Raw genomic sequence first — 25,542 nt, 5'->3', positions numbered from 1 at the left:
TTTCTCTTTCTGTTTCCCTTGCTTTTGCCAAGAAATGGCGAACCAATCAAAAGTTGCTACTGTATGGACAGACTCGATAATAGAGGGACTCTAATATCTTTGTCTGAACAGATATAAGCCGGCAACATAGAAAACGATCGAAATTATCGCCATTTTTAATTCCGTTTAGACGAGGGTGCTTTCCCGTCGGCCTTTGGTTTAGGATCCCCTTAAAATACAGATGCTGTTCTGTACTTTAATGAAAAAGTAACGGTTTTCCTTTTGTGTAATTCCACAATGGATCGAGGAATGCGACTATGCTTTAAAAACTATTCAACGTATATGTATACCTTGCGGCAGCTAGAAACTTTTGGAAAAGTTTATTAGGAACAGTACGAGGCCGATCTACGGTGTCTTCGTAAAGATCTGTTTCTCTGTTATACAGATGCAAAAAATCAGAAAGTTGCTTTGCGGTAATGGCAGCTCGATCCTTATCACTTAACTTACTGCATGGTAACTACAAAAAAGAAAAAATTAATTCAAATAAATAATCTAATTAATATATAGTTCTTTATTTTTAATATAAAATTGTTACATATTCCTAGATGTGGCATAAGACTTTGATAATATAATAGAATCAATTTATGTACAAACTAATCCCTATAACAGCAATAATATCGTACTTTATACTATTATATAAAACCCGACTGTTTGTCTGTCTGTCCGTCCGTCTGTCCGCGAACTACTCATTCGTTAGTGGACCGAATTTTTACCAAAATTATATGAAACAGGGGTAGAATTTTCCGGAGAGTGCCATGATGTGTATAGTTTTTCGTTACCGATTTTCTGGAAACCGGTTTTTCTAATTTTTTCAAATTTTCGAGAAATAATTGACCGAATCTCAAAGAATTGTATATGAAACGGGGGTAGAATTTTCGGGGTGTGCTATAGTTTTACGTTACCGATCTTTTTGGAAACCGGTTCCGAAATTTTTCCAATTTTTTCGGAAATAATTGACCGAATCTTAAAGAATTGTATATGAAGTAGGGGTAGAATTTTCCGGGGATTGCTATAAAGTATATAATTTTTCGTTACTAATTTTTTTGGAAACCAGTTACGAAATTTTTCCAATTTTTCGGAAATAATTGACCGAATCTTAAAGAATTATATATGAAATAGGGGTAGAAGGAACTAAAGAATATAGAAAATTAATTTCGTCCGCCAGTGATTAAACAGCAAGTATTGATTTATTCCTCGATTAACTGGCATAAATGTACAAAATAGCACAACGTTTCGGCTCTTAGTTCGAGCCCTTTTCAAGTGCGGTCTAAAACAAGGTAAAAACAAAGATATAACGCCGTATATACAAATAAATAAATAATATTACGCTTGAAACAGTTATTTTATACAAAGAGCAATACCAGAGAGAAACCTGAGAGCGGCCACCGGGATCATTCCGTTCCAGCGGACGTATACTGACGCGCCGCCTGAGAAAGTGGACGTCAACTACGTCGTTACGCTCGGTAACGGTACACACATGGTTTGTGTCCGTGCTATGATTCGTGTCCGAACTACTCAGATGGAGGGGATATGCTGGTCGCGCAAACCCCTCTTCTGTCCGTGTACGCTCGGCACTCGGCAAGCTTCGAGCGGGGAGAGAAGGACAGACATACGATCTGCTGTCTCCTTCTCTCTTGAGCTGTGACGTTGCCGGCGCGGCGTTGCCGTTAGCACGCGCCGGCTATACCACGATGTCACGCATTTCGGGTTTCGCGTTTCGTGTCTCGTGTCTCGCCGAGTGCCGAGTCTCGAGTTGGCAAATTGACGATGCGCTATACGTTACATTTCCGTTTATATTTACAAATTTTAATTTTTATATTTTTAAATAAATATATATATGTATATATATTAGAAATTTATAAATATATAAAGATTGCAAATATAATTAAATAAATAAATATTTATAAACTTAAAAATTAAAATTCGCAAATGTAATGCATAAAAATCACGGTTCTATACATATGCTTTTCTATCTAAAAAAATCTTACATTAAAAGCCTTTACTTTAGCATAATAATATTTACATGTAATATTTAAATGCATACCAATAATTATATTATTAATTATGAGAAATAATTGTAGTTTATAATGTTCTTTTACTCTTATTAAATTTATTTTACCTATGCATGTTCAATTGGCCAAATTACGGCTAAATTACAAGCAACAACAAAAGAATATTGGATAAAAATAAAAACACTTTATTAAATAAACAATACACATGGGTAACATTTCGACTGTACTTATTATAATTAGTTTTTTTTGGAACGGATTACTATGAATATAAAAGAAGAAGATAAATATTAAAATAATCGAGATTAAGCGACTCAACTGGCCAATTTCTATTTATTCGTCTCACAACGTTTCGACCCCGATTGGGTCCTTCTCAAGTGAGATTATACATAATTATACGCAACAATAAATCATGCGTCGCAAGACGTTGCGCCCAAACCACATCATGCGAACGCCACGCTAGAACGAATAATATGTCAATATAAGTATGTCAGATATAAAATATGAAAAAGTGGGAGACATATCGTAAGTACATCGTGAGAACTTACATGTTAAGTGCGTCAAAAGAATAAAATAACAAGTTTCTGAGAGTCGCAACGTAAATTCCGATAAATATTAAAACATGATAATGTTTAAGTTAACATACTAAAACATTAAACAATTTCCTAATAATATAAACAAAATAAATAATAATCTAATTGAATCACAAATATAAAAACGCCGGAGTAATCAAATGAAACCATGACAAGATAAATTTTATATTTATATTGAGAGGTGATAAAATCTCTTCCGTCAGGAAGAGAATGTAAACAATTATTAACGGGGGTATTCTGATTTAAAATATATTTAAAAGATATTTTTCAGAAATTTTTTGTAAGGAAACAAAGAAAGTGAATAACGTTAAACTTTGCATGTTCTCTTCACCTTATTTTAAAATTTTATTTTTATTTAAGTAACAAAAATGCTCTTCTTTTCTGTTATATCCTGGTCACTATAAATGACAGACGGTGTAAATAATTCTAGCTGTTCTAGGTATCTGAAACACAAAAAGCTAAAATTTTCTTATTCTGCAGAAGTGTGGCTATTGTCTAAACTAGAATTAAATCAATATTTCTATTCTGTGTGTGTAAAAGCGGCTTTTTTATTAAAAATATTATAACTTTTTTCAAAATTTTATTAGTATTTTATTAAAAGAAAAAACAAATAAACTATGTTTATTCTAGTTCACACAGACGATAGCCATCACTTATTTTGAATAAGAAAGTTTTTGGTTTTTACATTTCTGATATTTAGAACAGCTAGAATCATTTACTTCATCTCTCATTTACGTCTTTTAGGGATCAAGATATAACATAGATAAGAAGAATATTTTTCTTACTTAAAAAATAAAAATATATTCTTAAAATAAGATTTAAAGAACATGCAAAGTTTAACGTTACTAGACACCACAGACGCGCGCTTCGCGCGCGCTATTTAGCTTTAACATTATGCAATTATTATTACACTATTAACTTCTTGATACACACAACTGTCAAAATATACGATGACAGCTGCAAATGAAGTAAGCGTAGCGAGAGAACCAATTGGCATCGCGGAAAAGCGGCAACAAAAAACCGAGATATGCGAGTATCGACTTAACATGCCTTTTTTTAGAAAGGATTTGCTTTCTTCGTTCACCTAATTAAAAATTTCTGAAAAATACCTATTTTTAAAAACCTTCTCCGGCTCCAGTCGTGTTCAACTTGTATTCATGCTTAAAAAGAAAAATTTATTTTACTAAAGTTAGGGCCAAAGCACATATGACAGTCGTAGTCGTGGACGTAAGTAACGCACAAGCTTTGGCGTATCCTGATCTGTCAGGTCGGGGACTACGACCGTCGTATATCGCTACGCCATGTTATGTGCTTTGACCCTTCATTGTTTATATACAAAATTTTACATATAACAACTAAAAAATAAGAAGTTAACTTCACGCGTGAGAACTCATGCGGCGTTGCCAAGTAATAACTGACCCCTCTCCTCTTCTGTCATTCCTGAACCGAGCGAAAAATTCATCAAATCGCGTACTTTACACAAGTATTTCTCGAAAACGCGTACCGCAAGGGTATTGACACTCAAACATTTTTTAATAGGATTATTATTTTAGAATGAGAATGTGAACAATACCTTAATGAATTAATAATGCAAGGACATACAGACGTTGTTACAACCATTCGAGGAAACTGTTCAACATTTTATGTGTTGCTGCAGAAGAAATTCGTAATGTCGGCGGACAAATTATACGCTAGTGCTGCTAGAAAAGATCATAGTATTTTAAGGCTACATGCTGTGTAGATGATATTGCTTGTTCCTCGTTTGCAGTTTGAAAATGTTTGATTATTAAAAACGTTTGATTATTAAAATCTTGCATTCGAAATAACGCTTATAACAGATAAACAAAAATCTTGTCTGTATTTGACATCACACTTGTGAAAATTAAGCGTGTAAAAAATCTGTAAAAAGAATGTAAACGTGCAAAGAAAATATTGTCAATAACATCACGCATACACACACAGAAGAAAATGTAAATAATTGATTTTTTTATTATTATTACAATAATTTGAATATTGAAATTATTTTATATTATATGCTTTCTAATACTTATATGTATATATATAATTAATAACAATATATTAATAACAAACAATAAATTAAGGGCGTATTCTGGTTTGAAAGGTCTTAAAAATAAGTATTTTTTATACATAGGACTTTTTTATAGCGGAACAAAGAAAGCGAATATTGTTAAACTTTGCATGTTCTTATTTAACCTTATTTTAAGAATTTATTTTTATTTTTTAAGTAAGAAAAATGCTATTTTTTTCTATGTTATATCCTAATCATTAGAAGGTGTAAATGACAGACGGAGTAAATGATTCTGGCTGTTCTATAGGTATCAGAAACCCAAAAACAAAAAATTTTCTTATTCAGAATAAGTGTGGTTATTGTCTGAACTAGAATAAACATTATACGTTTATTAGTTTTTTCTTTTAATAAAATACTAACAAAATTTTAAAAAAAGTTATACTTCTTTTAATAATATAAGAGAAATAAGACCCCCTGTTTTATGACCGTTATACAATCAATCAATATTAAATAAGCCGTTTACGGTCCGAGCTTGGACCTTAATAGCCTAATAATATTTTTTGTGTACTACACGTATATTTTTTCCAACCTTAATAAACTGCGCGCCGACATAACTTGTCAGACTTACAACACAGCTCTTGTTGGAGTAGTAAATACTTTACTATTATTTAAATCGATTTAATTAGATGGGAGTGAGGGGTTTTTACTACTCCAATAGAAGCTGTGTTATAAGTCTGACAAGTGAGAGCCAAAGCACATAACATGGCGTAGCGATATACGACAGTCGTAGTCCTCGACCTGACAAATTAGGATACGCAAAAGCTTGTGCGTTACTTACGTCCACGACTACGATTGTCATATGTGCTTTGGCCCTTAGTCGGCGCGTAGTTTATTAAGGTTGAAAAAAATATGTAAATATAGTATATAAAAAATATTATTAGGTTACTATAAAATCCAAGCTCAGACCGTAAATTGTTTATTTAATATTGATTAATAATATTTTTGATAAAAAGGCTGCCTAGAATGGAAATATTGGTTTAGTTTTAGTTCAGACGATAGCCACATATACTTCTTCTGAATAAAAAAATTTTGGCTTTTTGCGTTTCAGATACTTATAGAACAGCTAGAATTATTTACACCGTCTGTCATTTATACCTTCCAGAATACCTATAATATAATAGAAAGGAAAAGCATTTTTGTTACTTAAAAAATAAAAATAAAATTTTAAAATAAGGTGAAATGAACATACAAGGTTTAATGTTATTCACTTTCTTCGTTTCCCTATAAAAAATTCCTGCAAAATATATATTTTAAGATCTTTTAAATCAAAATACCCCCGTTAATAATTTTTTACATTCTCTTCCTGACGGAAGAGATTTTACCACTTCTCAATATCAATATAAATTTATCTTGCCATGGTTTCATTCGATTATTCCGGCGTTTTTATATTTGTGATTCAATTAGATTATTTGTTTATTTTGTTTATATTGATAGGTGATTGTTTAATAACTTAGTTTAGACTAATGTTTAATGTTTTAGTATGTTAAAATGAACATTAATTATCATGTTTCTTGATATTTATTATCTTCTTCTTTCGTAATAATTCGTTCTGAAGAAGACTAACTATAGTCGAAACATTAACCGTGTGCATTATTTGTATAATAAATTGTTTTTATTTTAATCCAATATCCCTCTTTTGGTGCTCGTGATTTGGCAAATTTAATAAGAGTAAAAAGAACACTATAAACTACCTTTTTTTCTTGATAGTTAATATTTTACTATTATTATGCATTTAAATATTAAAAAATATTATGCCAAAGTTAATGTTTTTAATATGACTTTTTTTCTAGATAAAAAAACATATTGGCCAGAACGGGAATTTCTATACATTACATTTACGAATTTTAGTTTTTATGTTTATAAATATTTATTTAATTAATTAATTTTATATTTAATTTTTTAACGGTACAAAAACTACGGAAGTACATGATCATACGCGATTTTATGTATAATAAAATTTATTTATTAATTTGCAATTTTTTTGTAAATATAATTGCATTATTTCCCGACTCACTGACTCGGACGAGAAACGTTGGAGGAAGTTGCTCACCGACGTCGAATTAGGCGACCGGAAACCGACCCACCTTCTTCGCGAGATGCGACGACTTACGAATAATTCTGTTGACGAGCAGTGTTGCAGACTCTTTGGTTACAGCGCATGCCTTCACGTGTGCAGGAATTACTTTCAGTAGTCGAGGGAGTAGCTCTCGATAAAATGGCCGAATTGGCCGACAAGGCCATGGAGAGAACCGTTCCTGCCGTCGCAGCCGTCGCAGCCGGTGCAGCCGCCGGTACCCCGACATCAATTACGGATCCCACGTTGATGTCGTCTGTCAGCGAGCTTACCCGACAGTTACAGCGTCTCGTCGCAGACAAAGGCGAAGGGCGTCGAGCCCGTCCGAAACGACGCGAGCGCAGCAAGTCTCGTGGACGTGTCCGAGATAAGTCGCAGTCATCCAAATACTGCTTCTACCACGCCAAGTTCGGAAAGAACGCCAGGAACCGTGTGCGTGGGTCAAGCCACTTGCCATTAAAGACGCTGACAAAGCGGAAAACTGAGTGGGCCACCGCAGGAGGCGGCGTGCGATGGTCCTTACAGCGGAAACCGCCTGATCGTCCAGGACAAGGAAACCGGCGCCAGGTTTCTCATCGATACTGGGGCCGATATCTCGGTCCTTCCCAGGTCTTGGAGAGCACGCGGGCAGAAACCATCAGAACTTCAACTCTTCGCAGCGAATGGCACGGTCATTTCCACGTACGGAAGACGGAAGGTTCACCTGTCCCTAGGATTACGCCGAGACTTTGAATGGGTTTTCCTCGTCGCTGACGTTAGCCAACCCATCATTGGAGCTGACTTTCTCAAGCATTACGGTTTACTGGTCGACCTTTGTAGGAAACGCCTGGTCGACGGAGTGACAGGATTACAACGCCCGTGCCAACTTATCCGTAGCAAGGCCCCAGGTGTAGGTATAGTCCATGGTGACAATCCTTATAACGAATTATTGCGAGAGTTTCAGGAAATCGCTACGCCTAATAAAACAGACAAGATCGTGAGAACCGGAGTGCAACACCACATCATCACCAAAGGACCGCCGGTAGCAGAGCCAATGCGCAGGCTCACACCCGAGAAGTACCGGATTGCCAAGGCTGAATTCGAGGACATGATTACGGCAGGAAATTTGCCGACGTTCCAGCAGCCCTTGGGCAGCACCGCTCCACCTCGTACCGAAGAAGTCCGGTGATATGAGAGCATGCGGCGACTATCGCGGCCTCAACCGTGTCACCGAGGATGACAGGTACCCAATAGCCCACATTGCTGATTTCTCACATCGGTAGAACGGTTGTACAGTCTTCTCGACAGTAGACTTAATACGCGCATATTATCAGATACCTATAGCGCCGGAAGATCAGCCTAAGACCGCAATCATAACTCCTTTCGGGCTATTTGAATTCTTAGTGATGACCTTCGGTCTCAAGAACGCCGGACAGTCGTTTCAACGCTTCATAGATGAAGTTTTACGCGAATTAGACTTTTGTTTCGCATACCTCGATGATATTCTCATCGCGTCAAGAAATCACGAAGAACATCGCAAACATCTCCGCATCCTGTTTGAAAGACTGCGGCAATACGGCGTCACGATCAACCCCGCCAAGTGCCATTTCGGAAAATCCTCCGTTACCTTCCTAGGATACCTCATCGACGAAAACGGATCACGCCCACTACCTGAGCGCGTAGAGATCATCCAAAATTATCCTCAACCACAAACAATATCTGAACTTCGTCGTTTTCTAGGTATCTTGAACTTCTACCGACGCTTCTGTAAAGGTGCAGCCCATATACTAGCACCGCTGAATGAATATATTCGGGACGCCAAACGCAAGGATAAACGTCCTGTGCCATGGACGCCCGAAACGGTAGAAGCATTCAATAGATCCAAGCAACTTCTGGCCGACGCCACCTTGCTCGCGCACCCGCGCGAAAGAGCCGATCTCGCTCTCACCACCGACGCATCAGACGTCGCAATGGGCGCAACTCTAGAGCAAAAGAGAGATGGAATCTGGGAACCTCTCGGTTTTTTCTCTCGAAAATTTACAGAGACGCAGAAAAAATATAGCGCATACGACAGAGAGCTCACGGCGGCATACCAAGCAGTGAAATACTTCAAACCATGGATCGAAGGACGAAATCTGATTCTGAAAACAGATCACAAACCTCTCACCTTCGCAATGCAGCAGCGTTCGGATAAGGCATCACCACGACAATGGAGACAACTCGATTTCATAGGACAGTACACAACAAGAATCGTGTTCGTCAAAGGAACAGACAACGAAGTAGCAGACGCCCTGTCACGTCTCAACGTGGTAAATTTGCCGACCATCACCGACACGCAAGAAATCGCAAACGCTCAAAAAGAAGACGAGGAGTTACAAGCCATCCTCGAATCAGACTCCGCATTAAAACTCAAAAAGCTTAGAATCGACGATTCAGAAGACGTCGTATACTGTGATGTCTCAACGCCAGATATTCGTCCATACTTACCCAAAGCACTGCGTCGTCGTACCTTTAACGTTGTGCATAACTGCGCTCATCCGAGCGGACGCGTCACCAAGAAATTAATCCAGAAGAGATTCGTGTGGCCGAACATGGCAAAGGACATAACCAGATGGGCCCGTACATGCCTAGCTTGCCAGCGCAACAAGATTTCAAAGCACGTGCATTCCGAAGTTCAACACATCCCTGTGCCTTCATCACGCTTCAGGCACGTACATGTGGACATAATCGGACCTCTTCCACCCTCGGAAGGCTACACCTATTGCCTTACGATGATCGACCGATACTCACGATGGACAGAAGCCGTACCCATCAAGAGTACTTCAGCAGACGAGATTGTCGACGCCTTCTGGAACACATGGGTATCACGCTACGGTTCACCCAGAACCATCACTTCTGACAGAGGAAGCCAATTTGAGTCGGCCTTGTTCGATTCTTTCACAAAACTTTTAGGCTGTTTCAGGTCACGCACCACCGCATACCACTCAGCAGCGAACGGGTTAATAGAGCGATGGCACCGGACCCTCAAAGCAGCTATTATGTGTCACGGCAGCCAAAAATGGACCAAATTGTTACCGACCGTCTTGCTTGGTCTACGAACGAGCATTAAAGAGGACATCAAGGCCTCTGCAGCAGAGATGTTGTACGGAGAGAATCTCACACTCCCAGAAAAGTTCTTGGTAAAAGTTTACAATAACTTACACAGCTCGGATTACTTTGACCTTGACATATGTTGTCAAGGACATAATACTGAGTAACTTTTCCTTATAACTTAATCGGCGGTCGCTTTTTATTAAAAAGTTATTAACAAAAACAAGTTTGGCGACCTCACCGATTTCAATGACCTTGATATATGTTGTCAAGGTCATGACCCCGAGTGACCTTCAGAAGGTTTTAGCCGTTGCTCGTTATTCGTTAAAAAGTTATTAACAAAAAAAGTTTGGAAAATACGTAGGTTAGATGACGCGCTTTACAAGTATTTAACTGTTTAAAGTGCGTCACTAATCTACATAGGTTAGATGACGCGCTTTAACAGTATTTAATTGTTTAAAGCGCGTCAACTAACCCATGCGTAAACTATTTCGGGGCTACCGTACCTCCCCCGAAAGCAGGGGGGGGTGTGGGTGAACCTCGGTTCGCGTGAAAATATATGCGTGAACTATTTTGGGGCTACCGCACCTCCCCCGAAAGCGGGGGGGGGTGTGGTTGAACCTCGGTTCGCGTGAAAAGTGTATGCGTGAACTATTTCGGAGCTACCGCACCTCCCCCGAAAGCAGGGGGGGTGTGGGTGAACCTCGGTTCGCGTGAAAAGTGTATGCGTGAACTATTTCGACATATATATTAGTCATTTATGCCTTCCAATACTCAAAATAGCTGCTATATTTTTCAAACTTTTTTTGTTTATAACTTTTAAATAAGCAGCGACCGCCGACTAAGTTATAAGGAAAAGTTACTCAGTATTATGTCCTTGACAACATATGTCAAGGTCAAAGTAATCCGAGCTGTGTAAGTTATTGTAAACTTTTATCGAGTTCTTTTTGGATCTGGACGTTCCCACCGACCCAAGCTGTTTCGCTCAGAAGCTACGGGAGTATCTACAGGTAGCCCGGCTTAAACCTACTATCCATCATCAAAAAGAGAAAGTTTTTTTGTTCAAGGATCTAGCCACATGCAGCCACGTATTTGTCAGAGTCGACGCTGTTAGGAGGTCACTTCAGCCACCGTATGAAGGCCCCTATCCAGTGCTAGAACGGAGCGACAAGGTCTTCAAAGTATCCATCAAGGGCCAGCCGACCACTGTATCCATAGACAGAGTCAAACCGGCTCACCTTGAGAACAATACCTTGCAGGAGCCTACGGTGGGAAGTCAACCACCGGACACCTCCCAACAAGCGAGCACATCCGGAACTCTAAGAGTTTATCAAGGACCCAAGGCCAAGAAGATCGTCACCTTCGCTCCACCCGCTCAGTCACTAGGGGGGGGGGTAGTGTGGCGACGCTAGCCACGCTATTGGTCGAAAACCTCCGTCCAATCAGAAGCCGTCCGTAGGACCGCGCTCTCCGCGGGTCTAGATACCGAGCGCTTTAGGAACGCTTGAGATAGCGTTCTTCTGTTCTCTCCGAGCTACTCGTGCGAACACACGTTATTTCTGTACGCGGCATTCAAAGACTTTTATACCTTTTGTGAGAATATATTTACGTTGTGTGGTACCCTGAGTAAATCATTCCTACGACCTCCACACGTCCCTCGAAGCGGGATGGCCGCTCTCAGATTTCTCTCTGGCAATACCTATGTCATCAAAATGACTCGTCATCAAATTAATAAACCTTCCTGCGTTCACGAGCATGTTCCTGATGCATGGCCATAACTGGCAGCTGCGGAAATTTATATTTAAAACATGTAACAAATTAAGGAGAGAACGCGAAGACCGAGAAAACTTACGTGTTTAGTAATTACAAGCGCACAGCAGATTCTCGGACGCGACATGTTAACTGTATGCGAGCACTTCCGAGACTGAGCGAACAACGAAGAGATCAAGGTTTCCAAGAGAACAGAGGAGAGATAAACAATTAAACAGAACTAAAGAATATAATAGAATTAGAAAAATTTCCAATAATAAAGGGATTTTCGATTTCTGTTTAAAAAAATGTACGTGATTGCTCCAATTTTGGCAAATTTTGAGATATCAAGCTGATTTTTTCTTATGGATAATTTTTTGTTACCGATTTTTTGGAAACCGATTTCAAAATTTTTCAAAATTTTCGAGAAATAATAAGTATTGATGGACCGATTTTCTTGAAACCAGTGCCAAGATTTTTTCAATTTTTAGAGAATAAGTTTAATTTTTCATTAATGGATCGATTTTCTTGAAACCGGTGCCAAAATTTTTCTAATTTTTTGTTGATGGTTTTGATGAAATTGGTACCGCAAATTTTGAGATATCAAGCTGAATTTTTTTTATGGATAATTTTTATGAATAATTTTTCGTTACAGATTTTTTAAAAACCAGTTTCAAAAATTTTTTTAAGAAATAATAAGTATTAATGGACTAATTTTCTTGAAACCAGTGCCAAAATTTTTTTAATTTTTGGAGGATAAGTTTAATTTTTCATTAATAATTTTTTATTAATGGATTGATTTTCTTAAAACCGGTGCCAAAATTTTTCTAATTTTTTGGGGATAGCGATGATTTTTCATATGGGTTTAATTTTTCATTAATGTACCGATTTTTTGGAAACTGCAGGTGCTAAAATTTTTCTAACTGCGAACTATTTATTCAATTAATAGACCGATTTTCTTCAAAATGGTGCCCAAATTTTTCTATTTTTTCGGGGATGGCGATAATGTGTATAATTTTTTATAACTAATTTTTTGGAAACCGGTTTCAAAATTTTTCTAATTTTTCGGAGATAGCGATGATGAGTTTAATTTTTCAGTAATAGACGTATTTTCTTAAAATCGATGCTATTTTTTCAGTTTTCTATACCAATGTGTTCAGAATGTTCAAAAACGTTGAAAAATTATCTTTTTAAAAAATGTCTGTATGTGTAGGCATTTTCTTCCTTCAACGAGAAACAAAAAAAATGGCCCAATATCTCAAAATTTGCGGAAATTAGAAAACATACAGGCATTTATAATGTAGAAAAATTAAAACTTCTTTAAAATAAAAAACAATGTATAAATTTTTATGAAATGAGAGTAAATAAAAGGGTTGTACTACCTGACTTAAGTGCCAAAATGCAACGCGATACAAAATTAGAAAAAATAATTGAAAAAATGAAAGTGAGCCAAAAATGGCGGGTCAGCGGAGGGTACATCCGCCCGATTCGCGGGAAAAATAAATATATATATCTCTATACATATACATAAATTTAAGAAAGGAAAATATAACTTAAAGTGAAAAAAAAATTGTCTGCGAAGAAAAAAGTAAGAACAAAGAGGGCTTAGGGAAGGGATCTAGACTAAAAAAAAAAAAAACCTAGTAACATCTTATACTTTACGATATTCTCTGAACATTCTCAAAATATACATTTGCTGTTAAGGATAAGGGGATATTTGCTTAAAACTACCTGAATAAACAATCTTTGGGATGTTTTTCTCATAGACGAAAAAACCTAGAAACTTGTAGTTTTGTATATCTACTAATTACTATTTTATTATCATTTCTACAGCGTTTCATAGAAAAATAACTAATATTTATTAAAATAAATTATTAATTAGCTAAAGTCTCTTGATATTAAAATTAAAGAGTAACAAAGAAAAGTAGGCTATTGGAGTCAAGCGCGATTATTTGTAGATAAGTTGATGCTATATGTAATATTCAATTAATAATTTAATACAAACTATAAATTGTACATTTTGGCTCTACTTTGAGCTGTCGCCTTTAACGATGCGGTGATAGATAAATAATCTCAAGCTCTCCGAAAAGTATAAAAAGTATTATATTTTAAAATTAAATGTAAAGTGTAAATTTCAAGAGAAAAAACCAGAAAAATTCTGCTAATATTCATAGTCCGTAAAATATTTGGACTAGAAATGAAAAAAAAGAGACATGAAATCTGTTCAAACAAAGAGAACATGAGATTAACAAACTGAAATTTTGAGAAAGACAACAGAAACTGAGATGATTTTTAAGTGGCAGTGGTCGATATAATCGAGACAATGGTCGCGTTCAGCAGACCAAGCCGCTCAGTAGCAGTCGAACGTGATTGGCTCTTACTTTTAGACTCAACAAATCAACGTAGCGTGTTGATAAGACGACACTCAACAGTTGTATCTGCTGAACGCGGCCAATGTTACAATCAAAAATCGGACTTGATTCAAATGACAGTCGGTTCGTCCGACTATTGACAGAGGTCAAAAGCAAAACATAACTTCTTCTTATTGTACGGTAAAAATCTATTATAGTTGAAGAAAAAGGAAAAGGAGAGGGGATTTAAATTAATGACAAAGAATAACAGAAATAAAAATTACCGCCAATATGAATTCGTAAAATAACTAACTGAAATTTTTACGGTAGAAGAGTAAACGTAACAGGCAAGGTTCACAATTTACTTAAAATTGAGCCATATGCATGATGTAGATACTTTGCTTGTGAATTGATTCCATTAATTTAAAGTTTTATGCGTGCCATTTTGAAAACTAGTCGTTTTTTAATAAAAATTTTTCATTGTCTAAAATTTTTACATTCTCATAAAATTCATGGTTGTGGTTGATTCTATGTTCCGTAATAACGGAAAGAGTGGTTGTGTTCCTGCAAATATGAGGGTGATGTTCTGAGATTCTTTTAAGTTGTCTCATCGTTTATCCCACATAGAATGCATTGCAAACTTTGCAGGATATTTTATACACAACATTTTTCTTTAAACCGAGTGTCTTTATGGATTTTGAAAGTTTCCAAGTTTGTTAAGACTGTAATAGAGCAATCTGACATCTAAATCTTTGGTAACATTCTTGAATTTTTCCTAAATTGCTGGACGGAATCGTGAACCAAGGAAGTTTATTTTTATTGTTCTCTGTGGCATTAGCATTGCTCTGCTTATATGTTCGTTCGTTAAAAAAGGACTTCATTTTATTGTTATTAACTGTATCAAAATGAAATTCAATGAATAATTATTCGCTAGCAAAATGTCTACTATCAGCTTGATGTTTTTTAAGTGGAACTTTGAGTGTGACAATAAGAATGCTTTATATACCATGCCCATTATTGTGCCTCTTTTTTGAGAGAGTGGATGCTGAGATATAAAGTTAAAATATCTTCCCGAAAATGTAAGTTATGATACCAATCAAATGCTAAATTGTTTTTAATAATCGTAACATCTAGGAAATTTAGCTTGTTAATACTTATTTCAATTATAAATTGAATCCGAGAATGGAAATAATTGTAGATATTAAATATATTATTGATTGATTGTAAGGGAGAATTGCCATAGCAATCATCAACGTACCTAAAGTAAAAAAGTAAAGAAATCCCAATAATCTCTAATGCTTTTCTCTCTAAAAATCTAAAAACAATATCAGCAATGATAGGGGACAACGGAAAGCCCACGTAGAGACAAGTCTAATAATGAAAATAAACTTGAACTTTTTTATTTGCCGTAATTAGAACGGACTCAATCATGGCAATCATTGATGAGAACAAATATTTCGGAACGATATGATACATTGTATTTTACATTTGGGACAATTACGATAACTTTGGCCCCTCAAAATGTTAGTGGTATTTGGAGGAATTTTTGACGAGGAACACGAAAAAAATAGTAAAAAAAATTCCGACCAAATAAATTTTTCGAAGTTTACCTCATTCGAACCGAGGGGATGAGTACGATTTCCGAGGCGCCCAGATTTGACTGTGGTTTCTGGTAGTATTTTTTACGCTGAACAAAAAATTATATAGGTCTTATAAGGCTAACTGTTCTAGTTTTCGAGATATGCAGTATTAAAGCTCAAAATAAATATAATATAAATCTTTACTTTTTTTAATTATTAGATATAATATATTATCGTGTTTTATATTTATACTTTCTAACACATAAACTCTTTGAGTATTTAAGTGTTTAAAGCGCGTCAACTAACCTATGTAGATTAGTAACGCGCTTTAAAAGTATTTAACTGTTTAATGATTTTCGTTAAAGCAAGGCACACACACACACACACACACGTGTGTATGTCCTGCTTTATAGAAGTTGTGATTTTCGTTAAAGCAGGGCACACACACGTGTGTATGCCCTGCTTTATAGAAGTTGTGATTTTCGTTAAAGCAGGGCACACACACGTGTGTACGGCTTGCTTTATAGAAGTTGTGATTTTCGTTAAAGCAGGGCACATACATGTGTGCTCTACATAGGTTAGTTGACGCGCTTTAAACACTTAAATACTTTTAAAGCGCGTCACTAATCTATACGCTGAAAGAATATCATTTCGAATGGAACGTCCTACCTTGCGTACGGGGCCTCGCCAATCTTTTCAGTATTAATATTTTTAGTATATTGTAGACTCATCTGTTTAGTAAGGCGAAGATTTAATACATACTTATATTCATAAAAATTCAAGTGATACATTATAGGGGTGTAAACTGAATAATTATTTTTTTTTTTAACTAATAATGCATATCTCGAAAACTAGAGCAGTTAGCCCTATATAATTTTTTGTTCAGCGTAAAAAATACTACCAAAAACCACAGTCAAATCTGGGCGCCTCGGAAATCGTACTCTCCCCGAACCGAGGTCTATCATTGTACAGGGTTCGGGTTTTCAACTGTCTACATAAACCGAAATCCACCCTCACCCAACCCGGCTACACTTATATGTGTACTGTTTATACACATAATCAAAGCATTATTTAAAAATTTATTTATTTTTAACTTTAACACTGTATATCTCGAAAACTAGAGCAGTTAGCCCTATAAGACCTTATAATTTGTTGTTCAGCGTAAAAAATACTAACAGAAACCATCATCAAATTAAAGGGCCAAAGTTATCGTAATCGTGCCTTACATTTTAATAAATATTAATTACACAGGACCACAAAAAAATTTTTCGAAGAGCAACTGGGACCGCAGTAGACGATTTTTATAGATTTTGGGTAGCTAAAATCGAAACAAGGCCCCATTTTGCTTTAACACGTCAGGATTTTCAAGAAAGTAAGGTTATGTAAGTGAAAAACAGCGATTTTTGGCGGTGTAACAGTGTAATGGACAGTCCGTTACAAAAAAAGTGGGCTAAACAATTTCAACGCGCAAACATGACCTAAAAAAGAAGTTTGCGTGCATGCGCGTGTGTCGCATTGGTTACCGCCGGCGTTAGCGTAACTCAAGATGTACCGCAAGGAGGTCGCACGGTCGGGTTTACATCTCATTGGGGTGCTTGATTAAAGTGAGTCCCCTTGCCTCTCACTTCTGTATGTGCTTGTGTGTGTGTGTGTGTGTGTGTGTGTGTGTGTGTGTGTGTGTGTGTGTGTGTGTGTCACTTGCAGAGATAAGGACGTATACCCGGAGAAGGAAGTATACCCGGGTGACGTTTTCGAACGCAGCCCAGAGTGTGTGTGTGTGTGTGTGTGTGTGTGTGTGTGTGTGTGTGTGTGTGTGTGGAGGGGGGGCGGTGATTATGAGTTTGCGATTTTATACGCACGGATTCTTTTTTCCTCAAAAGATCTTCGAATGGCTTTTCTTTTGAGCTAATCGCTATAAAATCGCAAACTCATAATCACCGCTCCCCCTCCACACACACACACACACACACACACACACACACACACACACACACTCTGAGCAGAGAGAGTTTGGAGTCGGTAAATACCGTAAAAATGACGAGCTACGGGGTCCTTATCTCTGCAAGTGACACACACACACACACACAAAAGCACATACAGAAGTGAGAGGCAAGGGGACTCACTAAAGTGAGGAGGTTGATTAAAATCAAGCACCTCAATGAGATGTAAACCCGACCGTGCGACCTCCTCGTGGTACATCTTGGGTTACGCTAACGCCGGCGGTAACCAATGCGACACACGCGCATGCACGCAAACTTCTTTTTTAGGTCATGTTTGCGCTTTGAATTTGTTTAGCACACTTTTTTTGTAACGGACTGTCGATTACACTGTTACACCGCTAAAAATAGCTGTTTTTCACCTACATAACCTTACTTTCTTGAAAATCCTGACGTGTTAGAACAAAATGGGACCTTGTTTCGATTTTAGCTACCCAAAATCTATAAAAATCGTCTACTGCGGTCCCAGAGTTGCTCTCCGAAAAATTTTTTTGTGGTCCTGTGTTATTTTTATATGAAACGCGTAAAAATTTTAATAAAATAATAACAAATACATGTACAAAATTATAAGTTTCTAGTTTTTAGTTAAAAAAATCCCAAAAATGCCTATTTTTCAGGTATCTATTGAGCGAATACCATTAGACGGAGAGCTGGCTACGAAAATTAAAAATGATAAGGTGCAGTCAAAATTTGTATATGAAAACCTTCCTTACTATCTGAAAAGCACGTAGAGCACTGCAGCCAGAAGTCGCTCCCGGGGAGGGAAGCGTGGGCGGGCGGTCAAACGCGTTTATTTTTAATCAAAATAAAATCTTTAAGTGCAGTTCTGATATTTTGTGAAGTTGTAGTTTTTAACTGTAGAAATTACGGAAAATTATTGCCAGAAGTCTAAGCCGGGGCTAAAACGTTGCCAGAAGTCGGTAAACTTGTAAAAAAATTGTTTAAATTTAATGACAAGGTGCAGTTCTGGCGACTTTGTTTTTATATTATTTAAGGCTTAAAAAAATTGGATATTAATTGCCAGAAGTCAAAACGATGGCTAAGTATGTGAAAAATGATAATATCGTAAGAAGTCGGTAAAACGGAAAACGATTCTTTAAAATTTAAATAATAAGGTGCAGTTCTAGCAATTTGTTTTTTTTTATTATTTATACTGTTAGTGAACTATATATGCAATTGCAGAAAGCTAAGGGAACGGGCTTGGAAAAATTAGCGGGGAAAGAAGACCCTGTTGAGCGTGGCTCACGCCACTCTGTCACGCTTGGCTCTAGAACACCGTGACCGCCGGGGCATGAAGCCCTCGGGGCACGCGCTCTGCCTAACCGAGTAAGTAAGGAAACGATGAAAGTAGTGGTATTTCACCGGCGATGTTGCCATCTCCCACTCATGCTACACCTCTCATGTCTCCTTACAGTGCCAGACTAGAGTCAAGCTCAACAAGGTCTTCTTTCCCCGTTAATTTTTCCAAGCCCGTTCCCTTGGCAGTGGTTTCGCTAGATAGTAGATAGGGAAATGCATAAAAAAAACCATAATCATGCCGAGTAAGCGCTGAACTGTTAAAACCGTTAAGTGTTTGAAACACATTGTGCAAAAATAAATATGCATATAAAAATGTGTCATCAACTAAATTCAGAAATAGAATTTATTAATTTGTTGCAATAAGAATTTGTTGCTCGGCTCTCTTTGGTCTTAAAATATTCTATGAACCGTGCTCTACCAGAATATGCAACGTATGATTTTGTTGCTCGCTCCTAACTGCAAATAAACAAATTAGTTATCTCCGCGTCGACCGTTATCTACGATATTTCGATGGCTAAAATCTAACTAAAAGTTTCTTTTACTTTATAGTTTTTAGCCATCGAAGTCGTAGATAACGATTGACGAGGAGATAAATAATTTGTTATTTGCAGTTAGGGGCCCTTACAAAAAAGTATTACTAGCTGGTTAGTAATAAATACTTATTTTGTGTATTAATAATACTAAAATTAAGTATTTATTAGTACTTGAATCACTGTGATCCAAGTATTGCATAGTATTTTATTACTGGTCAGTAATTTATGAAAGTAGTATTTAATACAGGACGAGTATTGAATACTTAGTATTAAATTTCTGATGAGAAAGCATTTAATACTAGGTGAAAAATTCTTGTGTAATAAATACTTGTGTTGAATTACTGATGAGTATTTCAATGATAGTACTGAAGTACTGAACCAAGGATTCCATGTGTAATAAATCACTGGCCAGTATTTTAATATTAATACTCAAGTACTGAACTGAATATTCCATGTGAAATTAATCATTGACCAGTACTACAATTTGTATAGAAACATTATAATGGGTAATTCCTGATAATATTAAGGAAAAGAGATAAAAGTAAGGCACAAATACATTTTATATGAAGGTCTGTACTAATTCGTCGTGATAAAAGTGTACAAGTTTTGAAATAGCCCTTATAGAAATTTAATACCGTAAGTGATTTTTTGGCTAGTAATTAATCACTTAAAAACACTATTATAAGCACTGTTAATAGTGCTTTTAATAGTGCTTTTAAATGATTAATCACTAGCCAAAAAATCACTTACAGTATTAAATTTCTATAAGGGAGTACTGAGGATATCATTTTAATATCCAATTCAAAATTTTATTACTCTTTTTAAACTGAATTTGTTTCTTAAGATGATTTTTGAAAAATTATATATTTGCGCTGGTTATGACACATGTAGACTATATATAACACTTACATCAAATTAAGAAGTAGTCTACCACGTAAGGCAGTTGGCTCACGATCCAGAGGTCCCGAGTTCGATCCCACCAAGGTAAGTGTTTTTCAAATACGAGAAAATATTTATAATTATAGACTGCATCTTAAGAAACAAATTTAGTTATAAAATAGTAATAAAATTTCGAAAAAAAAAAAATTTTTTTTTATGCCGGGTAAATATCGGAAATCGAAATATCGGTGAGTAATTCAATACTAAGCACCAGTAGTTCTGTGTAGTATTAATCACTACCTATAATACTTATCACTACCAGTATTTTCCCAGTATTTCCCAAATAAATATTGACAGTATTAAATCACTGAGATTTTAAGTATTTAGTCAGTAATACTTTTCTGTAAGGGGGCGAGCAACAAAATCGTAAGTTGCATATTCTGGTAGGGCACGGTCCACAGAATATTTAAATAACAAAAAGACCCGAGCAACAAAATTTAAACAATTTTTTTACAAGTTTACCGACTTCTGGCAACGTTTTAGCCCCGGCTTAGACTTCTGGCAATAATTTTCCGTAATTTCTACAGTTAAAAACTACAACTTCACAAAATATCAGAACTGCACTTAAAGATTTTATTTTGATTAAAAATAAACGCGTTTGATCGCCCGCCCACGCTTCCCTCCCCGGGAGCGACTTCTGGCTGCAGTGCTACGTGCTTTTCAGATAGTAAGGAGAGTTTTCATATACAAATTTTGACTGCACCTTATCATTTTTAATTTTCGTAGCCAGCTTTTAGACTACATCTTAACTAAAATTTAGACTTGTCACTGTTGAAGTACCTTAAATAATTTTTTTGGAAAATAATTTTATTCAACGTATAGCAAGATATAAACAGCTTATACGTACCGTAAATAAAAATGGCGTTCTCAAACTGCAGGATGAATGTTGAAGAAATTTCATAACAAGATCGCAACATCCCGGATCTGCATTAGGCTGTGATATTTTCCGTAATATGTAACCTAGATATAAACCAAAGGCTTTCCTCGCTTCACCAGAACTGGAACATCATTCAACACTTTCAAAGGATTATACAAAGGAGTATACAAAAGAAGGAAAAAAAGAATAACAAAATAGATAAATTAATTTGGCGATATACATAATACTTGAATAATTGACATTCCTCATATGAATTTTAATAACAAACCTAAGTTTATTGCCTTCCTGCATTGATTGTATGACTTGGTTTTTATACTTGTGCATATCTACATCTAAATTCTCTTTATTATTCCCTCTGTCCAAGCTCTGTTTGTGGCCCTTCACCAATGCTCTTTCATATCTTTCATATCTATAAAAAAATAATTAATCATTAACTTTTATGTGATCATAGTTATATAAATAAAGCTATAGCAATGCATCGTGATCTATTTGTATAGTATCGTATTCATTTTTTAATCGATAGAGTATCATTCAAGGAAGGTTGGTATTGAATTTGGCGATGATCGGTAAAAGGGTTCTTTTTTAAAAAAATTTTGAATTTTTTAATAAATGTACGTGGTTGCTCTAACTTTCGTAAATATTGAGATATCGGGCTGAATTTTTTGTTTTCTTTTTCGTTGTTGTTGTACATGATACGTAACTTTTTATAATAGTTTCTTATATAAGCTTGTCTATAAAGAATTTGAAAAAAATATTCAATGTAATGTATTCACCTACAATAACTTTGATATTATTCAGATATTAATCATGACCTCATATTATTAAGGTCATGACATCAAAAGCATCGGAGATAAATGTATTGTACTGTTAAAAATTAACAAATTTGATTGCCTATACAAAGAGTAATAAGTTTCGTAATGAGTAAAAATGCAGAAAACTTCAATTATCGTCACGCGAAATAAAAATTCATGATACAGCATACCTAGACAATCTATCTAATGTCAATTCTGGAATAATGTAGCCGGTAACGCGATTGGCTGCAGGAAACAATTGTTCATGCAACATCAAATTATGATTGATATTAATATGTTGCGGTAATCTCCTTGGACCAAGCGGATCCGATATCATTGGTGCACCTGTAATTGGATCTAAGACATAGAACTGATAATAAGTAAACTATTAGAGATTGCAGCTGGTTTTGCAAAATGCCTCGATACTTTCTCGCACTGAATGTATTACCACGAGAGAAAATTATATTTACCCAAGTATTGCGAGTAGAGCACCCAAGATTTCGGACTTGGAAATATTCTAACAAATCCGCCTCTTCTTTCGAACTGCGCTTTTGCAGACGCCACTATTCGTTGTTGCTCTGAGCTTAAACCTGCTTTGCTTTTATTATTTCTATTAATATTCTTCTTGCCTTGAGGCAACGTTTCTGCAGACTGCACTCTTCTGTACTAAAACATGAAAACCATTTGCTCGCAATCTGCTAATTGTTCTTATAGTTAATGTTTTTAATAGCTTACAAGACAAAGAAAATATGTCAAACTTTAATAATGAATTAATGAAATAATTATATTATCTATTTAATACAATACTTTTATTTGTTTCCAAATAAATATGTTTATCTTTTATCTATTTTGGGATCAAATAAAAATATTTTGTTCCCTCATTTCTGTTAGAAATAGAACATTATTAATTTTTTAACACATAGGTATCTACAATTCGAATATACAAATAAATATAATCTTAAGGTTAATAAAGAATTCAGTATTCAATGAATATATTCTATACAGATAAAAGATAAAGAATTTGAATAATTTAAGAGACATATAAAGTGAGATAGCTTACACTAGTTATCTTTTTATTGTAATTTACAGCACGGTTTAAATTTTGAGAGCGCAAAATTGGATCGACAGCAGCTATGCCGATGAGAGTAAATAAGTCCGCTATTAAAGCTGACTTGAGTCTAACATCTAGGGGTGAATCGCATCCCAATGAGGGAGTTAAATTTACTTCCAGCAGCCATGGCTTCAACGTATCATCGATCAGTATATCAAAGCCAAATAATTCTGTAATAAAACGCATACGCGTGATATAAAGTATTATAAATTTCTATTTTTTCTAATATTAAATTTATAATATCAAACACTTATTGACAAGACAATCGTTTTTTTCCGTTAATATTACTTATTAAGAATAATTTTATTGTAATCGTATTTGTGCATATGAGTCACATTTCATATTATATTATATTTATATAGGTACTGCGTTAAAACATCGAAGACGCTATTCAAAAAAAATTATTACCAAAACACGTCTCGGAATGTTTCACGAATTGTTTTAAACCGCTGACAATTCCAGATGCAGTGGCGAGAATTGACTTTATAATAATATCTTCTATTTGCTGCATAAGTGATTCCGTATCTTGACCCATCGAGCGTAAGTGCCTGAGTAATGCTGACAATGTCCATTTGTGTCCTACATCCTCGGCATCAGGATCTTCACTCCTATGTATGTTAGAAATTTTTATAAATAGTTTCTTTGTAACAATTTTTTTATTCGATTATACGCATACACTTTTTAATTTGCCCAATTTTCTCGCTTATCTTATTTTCCTCACCTCCCTCCTTCATTATTTCTTTTGCTTTACCATTCTTTTTTTCTATTTATGTGCACCGTTATCTAACTAATATTGCATAAATTATAATACTTTCTTGACGCAAAATAGCAAGCTTTTATTGCTAATATTTGCATTATAACAAAACTAATTCACAATTAAATAGAGAGAAGTGCCATTTTCGGTTGAGCTGAATCTTTTTAACTATTGTAAATATAATTATAAATTCACTATTCCATTATGAATATAATTCTGAATGTAATTATGAATTTACTATTCCAATGAGACTATTTCAAGACCAACAAATAATCGATGCGCAGTTTGCTGAATGATAAAAAATATATAAATTTACACACAAAAGGCTACAAAGATCTAGCCCAAGAATAGCAGAAATAATTATTTGAAAATTTTTGACAGGACAAAAACAAACAAAAATGCAGTAGAAAATTTGTATAAGCAAGCTTTATTGCAAAGCTTTCTCAAAACTTTAACACTTAGGGCGGTATTCATAGTCGGATCTTATTTCGAGACCGTCTTAAGTAATGTCTTAAGATGCTCTAATACGGTCATTTCATTGGCTGAACGGAGTCTTAAGACTGCTTTTGGCCGGACTTAAGACGATATTAAATATAAGATCTGACTATGAATACCGAGCTTAATTATTTAAGGTTGTATGATTCGTAAGATCTCTGCCAAAAGTTTAAGAAACGTAACATAAAGCTAATTAACATATTTAAGAAGATATTCTTTACTGGAAAGTAATATTTATATTAATATTTTATTAAAATAACGGTTGCCTGTGTTTTTAAGAGCTATAAAGACATTTTTATGCATATTTTCTCGTATGCAAACTTTCACTTTTAATGATTTTTAGAAAGACTGTACCTGACTTGCAACTGACACAAACGAAAATCTAAAAGTGTGAAAATCTTTAAAAAGTAAAAAAACATAGTAATTACTGTTTAAAAATACTAATAAAATTATATTACGTTATTTATTTACATCATTTATTAATAAATTAAATACAATAGCTCTCATAAAAAAGTATTTTGATCGCGATAACGTCGCATTTTCTGTAAGTTGGTAGCATTGATCTCACTCGACATCAGCTGCGTGAACGCGAAGTGTGTGCTCTGAGCACGTGTAATATACAAACGCAACGTTTGAGGTTAGTTTTCGCTTGCGCTACGAAAATGCCAAAAGTAAAACGTTACATGTGCCATGGAATTGTTACAATCATCTGGTGTGGTTTCGACTCGTGTCTTCAAATTACGTTTCCCAGTATTTGTCTGTGCTAACCGTTGATTGTACACTTTTTCAGTGACAACTTTTCCTTTCCACATGTAACGTTTTACTTTCGGCATTTTCGTAGCGCAAGCGAAAACTAACCTCAAACGATGCGTCTGTATATTACACGTGCTCAGAGCACACTTTTGATACACGGGAGGCTCTATTGGAAAAAGTAACGGACTTCTGTAGTATTTGTTATCCTTTACGGAGAGTGACGGAGAGAGAGGTTCTAATGTGACGTCATAGTGCGCTGTTGCCGGATCTCTGTACTTACGAGTTCAGTGAGACCAAGCGAGACTGTTCTCTGTTTGGTTTTTATTCAATATTTCAGAAAATATCCTCGAAGTCATAATTTTTTTGGTTCTAATTTGTTCGTGAGATGTTTATTAATATTTCTGCAAAGTTTTAAAAGGATGCCATATTTTCTTCGATAT

At 35.5% G+C, this 25,542-nt stretch overlaps 2 protein-coding genes across 13 annotated transcripts in view; one reads left to right on the top strand and one right to left on the bottom strand.

The window, feature by feature from the left end:
• Ttll5 (Tubulin tyrosine ligase-like 5) overlaps nucleotides 1-25,542 on the bottom strand; it is a 228,495-nt gene that overhangs the window by 105,115 nt on the left and 97,838 nt on the right. For 5 of the 12 annotated variants that reach the window (XM_071793417.1, XM_071793415.1, XM_071793412.1 and 2 more), the window contains exons 8-14: nucleotides 23,509-23,708; nucleotides 23,050-23,270; nucleotides 22,460-22,655; nucleotides 22,181-22,346; nucleotides 21,467-21,607; nucleotides 21,169-21,319; nucleotides 330-496 (exon numbers count right to left, since the gene is read on the bottom strand). In XM_071793417.1, coding sequence (XP_071649518.1) covers nucleotides 330-496; nucleotides 21,169-21,319; nucleotides 21,467-21,607; nucleotides 22,181-22,346; nucleotides 22,460-22,655; nucleotides 23,050-23,270; nucleotides 23,509-23,708 — 1,242 coding nt within the window. Of the gene's footprint in view, nucleotides 1-329; nucleotides 497-1,624; nucleotides 2,508-11,127; nucleotides 11,659-11,725; nucleotides 11,798-21,168; nucleotides 21,320-21,466; nucleotides 21,608-22,180; nucleotides 22,347-22,459; nucleotides 22,656-23,049; nucleotides 23,271-23,508; nucleotides 23,709-25,542 lie in introns of those variants that run through there. The other 7 variants (XR_011734405.1, XM_071793420.1, XM_071793422.1 and 4 more) reach the window with 3 other exon arrangements.
• LOC139821965 (uncharacterized) overlaps nucleotides 1-25,542 on the top strand; it is a 105,200-nt gene that overhangs the window by 18,067 nt on the left and 61,591 nt on the right. The window lies entirely within an intron of this gene.

This window comes from Temnothorax longispinosus, chromosome 11 (genome assembly GCF_030848805.1).
Source record: "Temnothorax longispinosus isolate EJ_2023e chromosome 11, Tlon_JGU_v1, whole genome shotgun sequence".
NCBI classification, from domain to species: domain Eukaryota; kingdom Metazoa; phylum Arthropoda; class Insecta; order Hymenoptera; family Formicidae; genus Temnothorax; species Temnothorax longispinosus.
The sequence above is the reverse complement of the archived record's forward strand: the minus strand, read 5'-3'. Positions and strand labels throughout refer to the sequence as shown.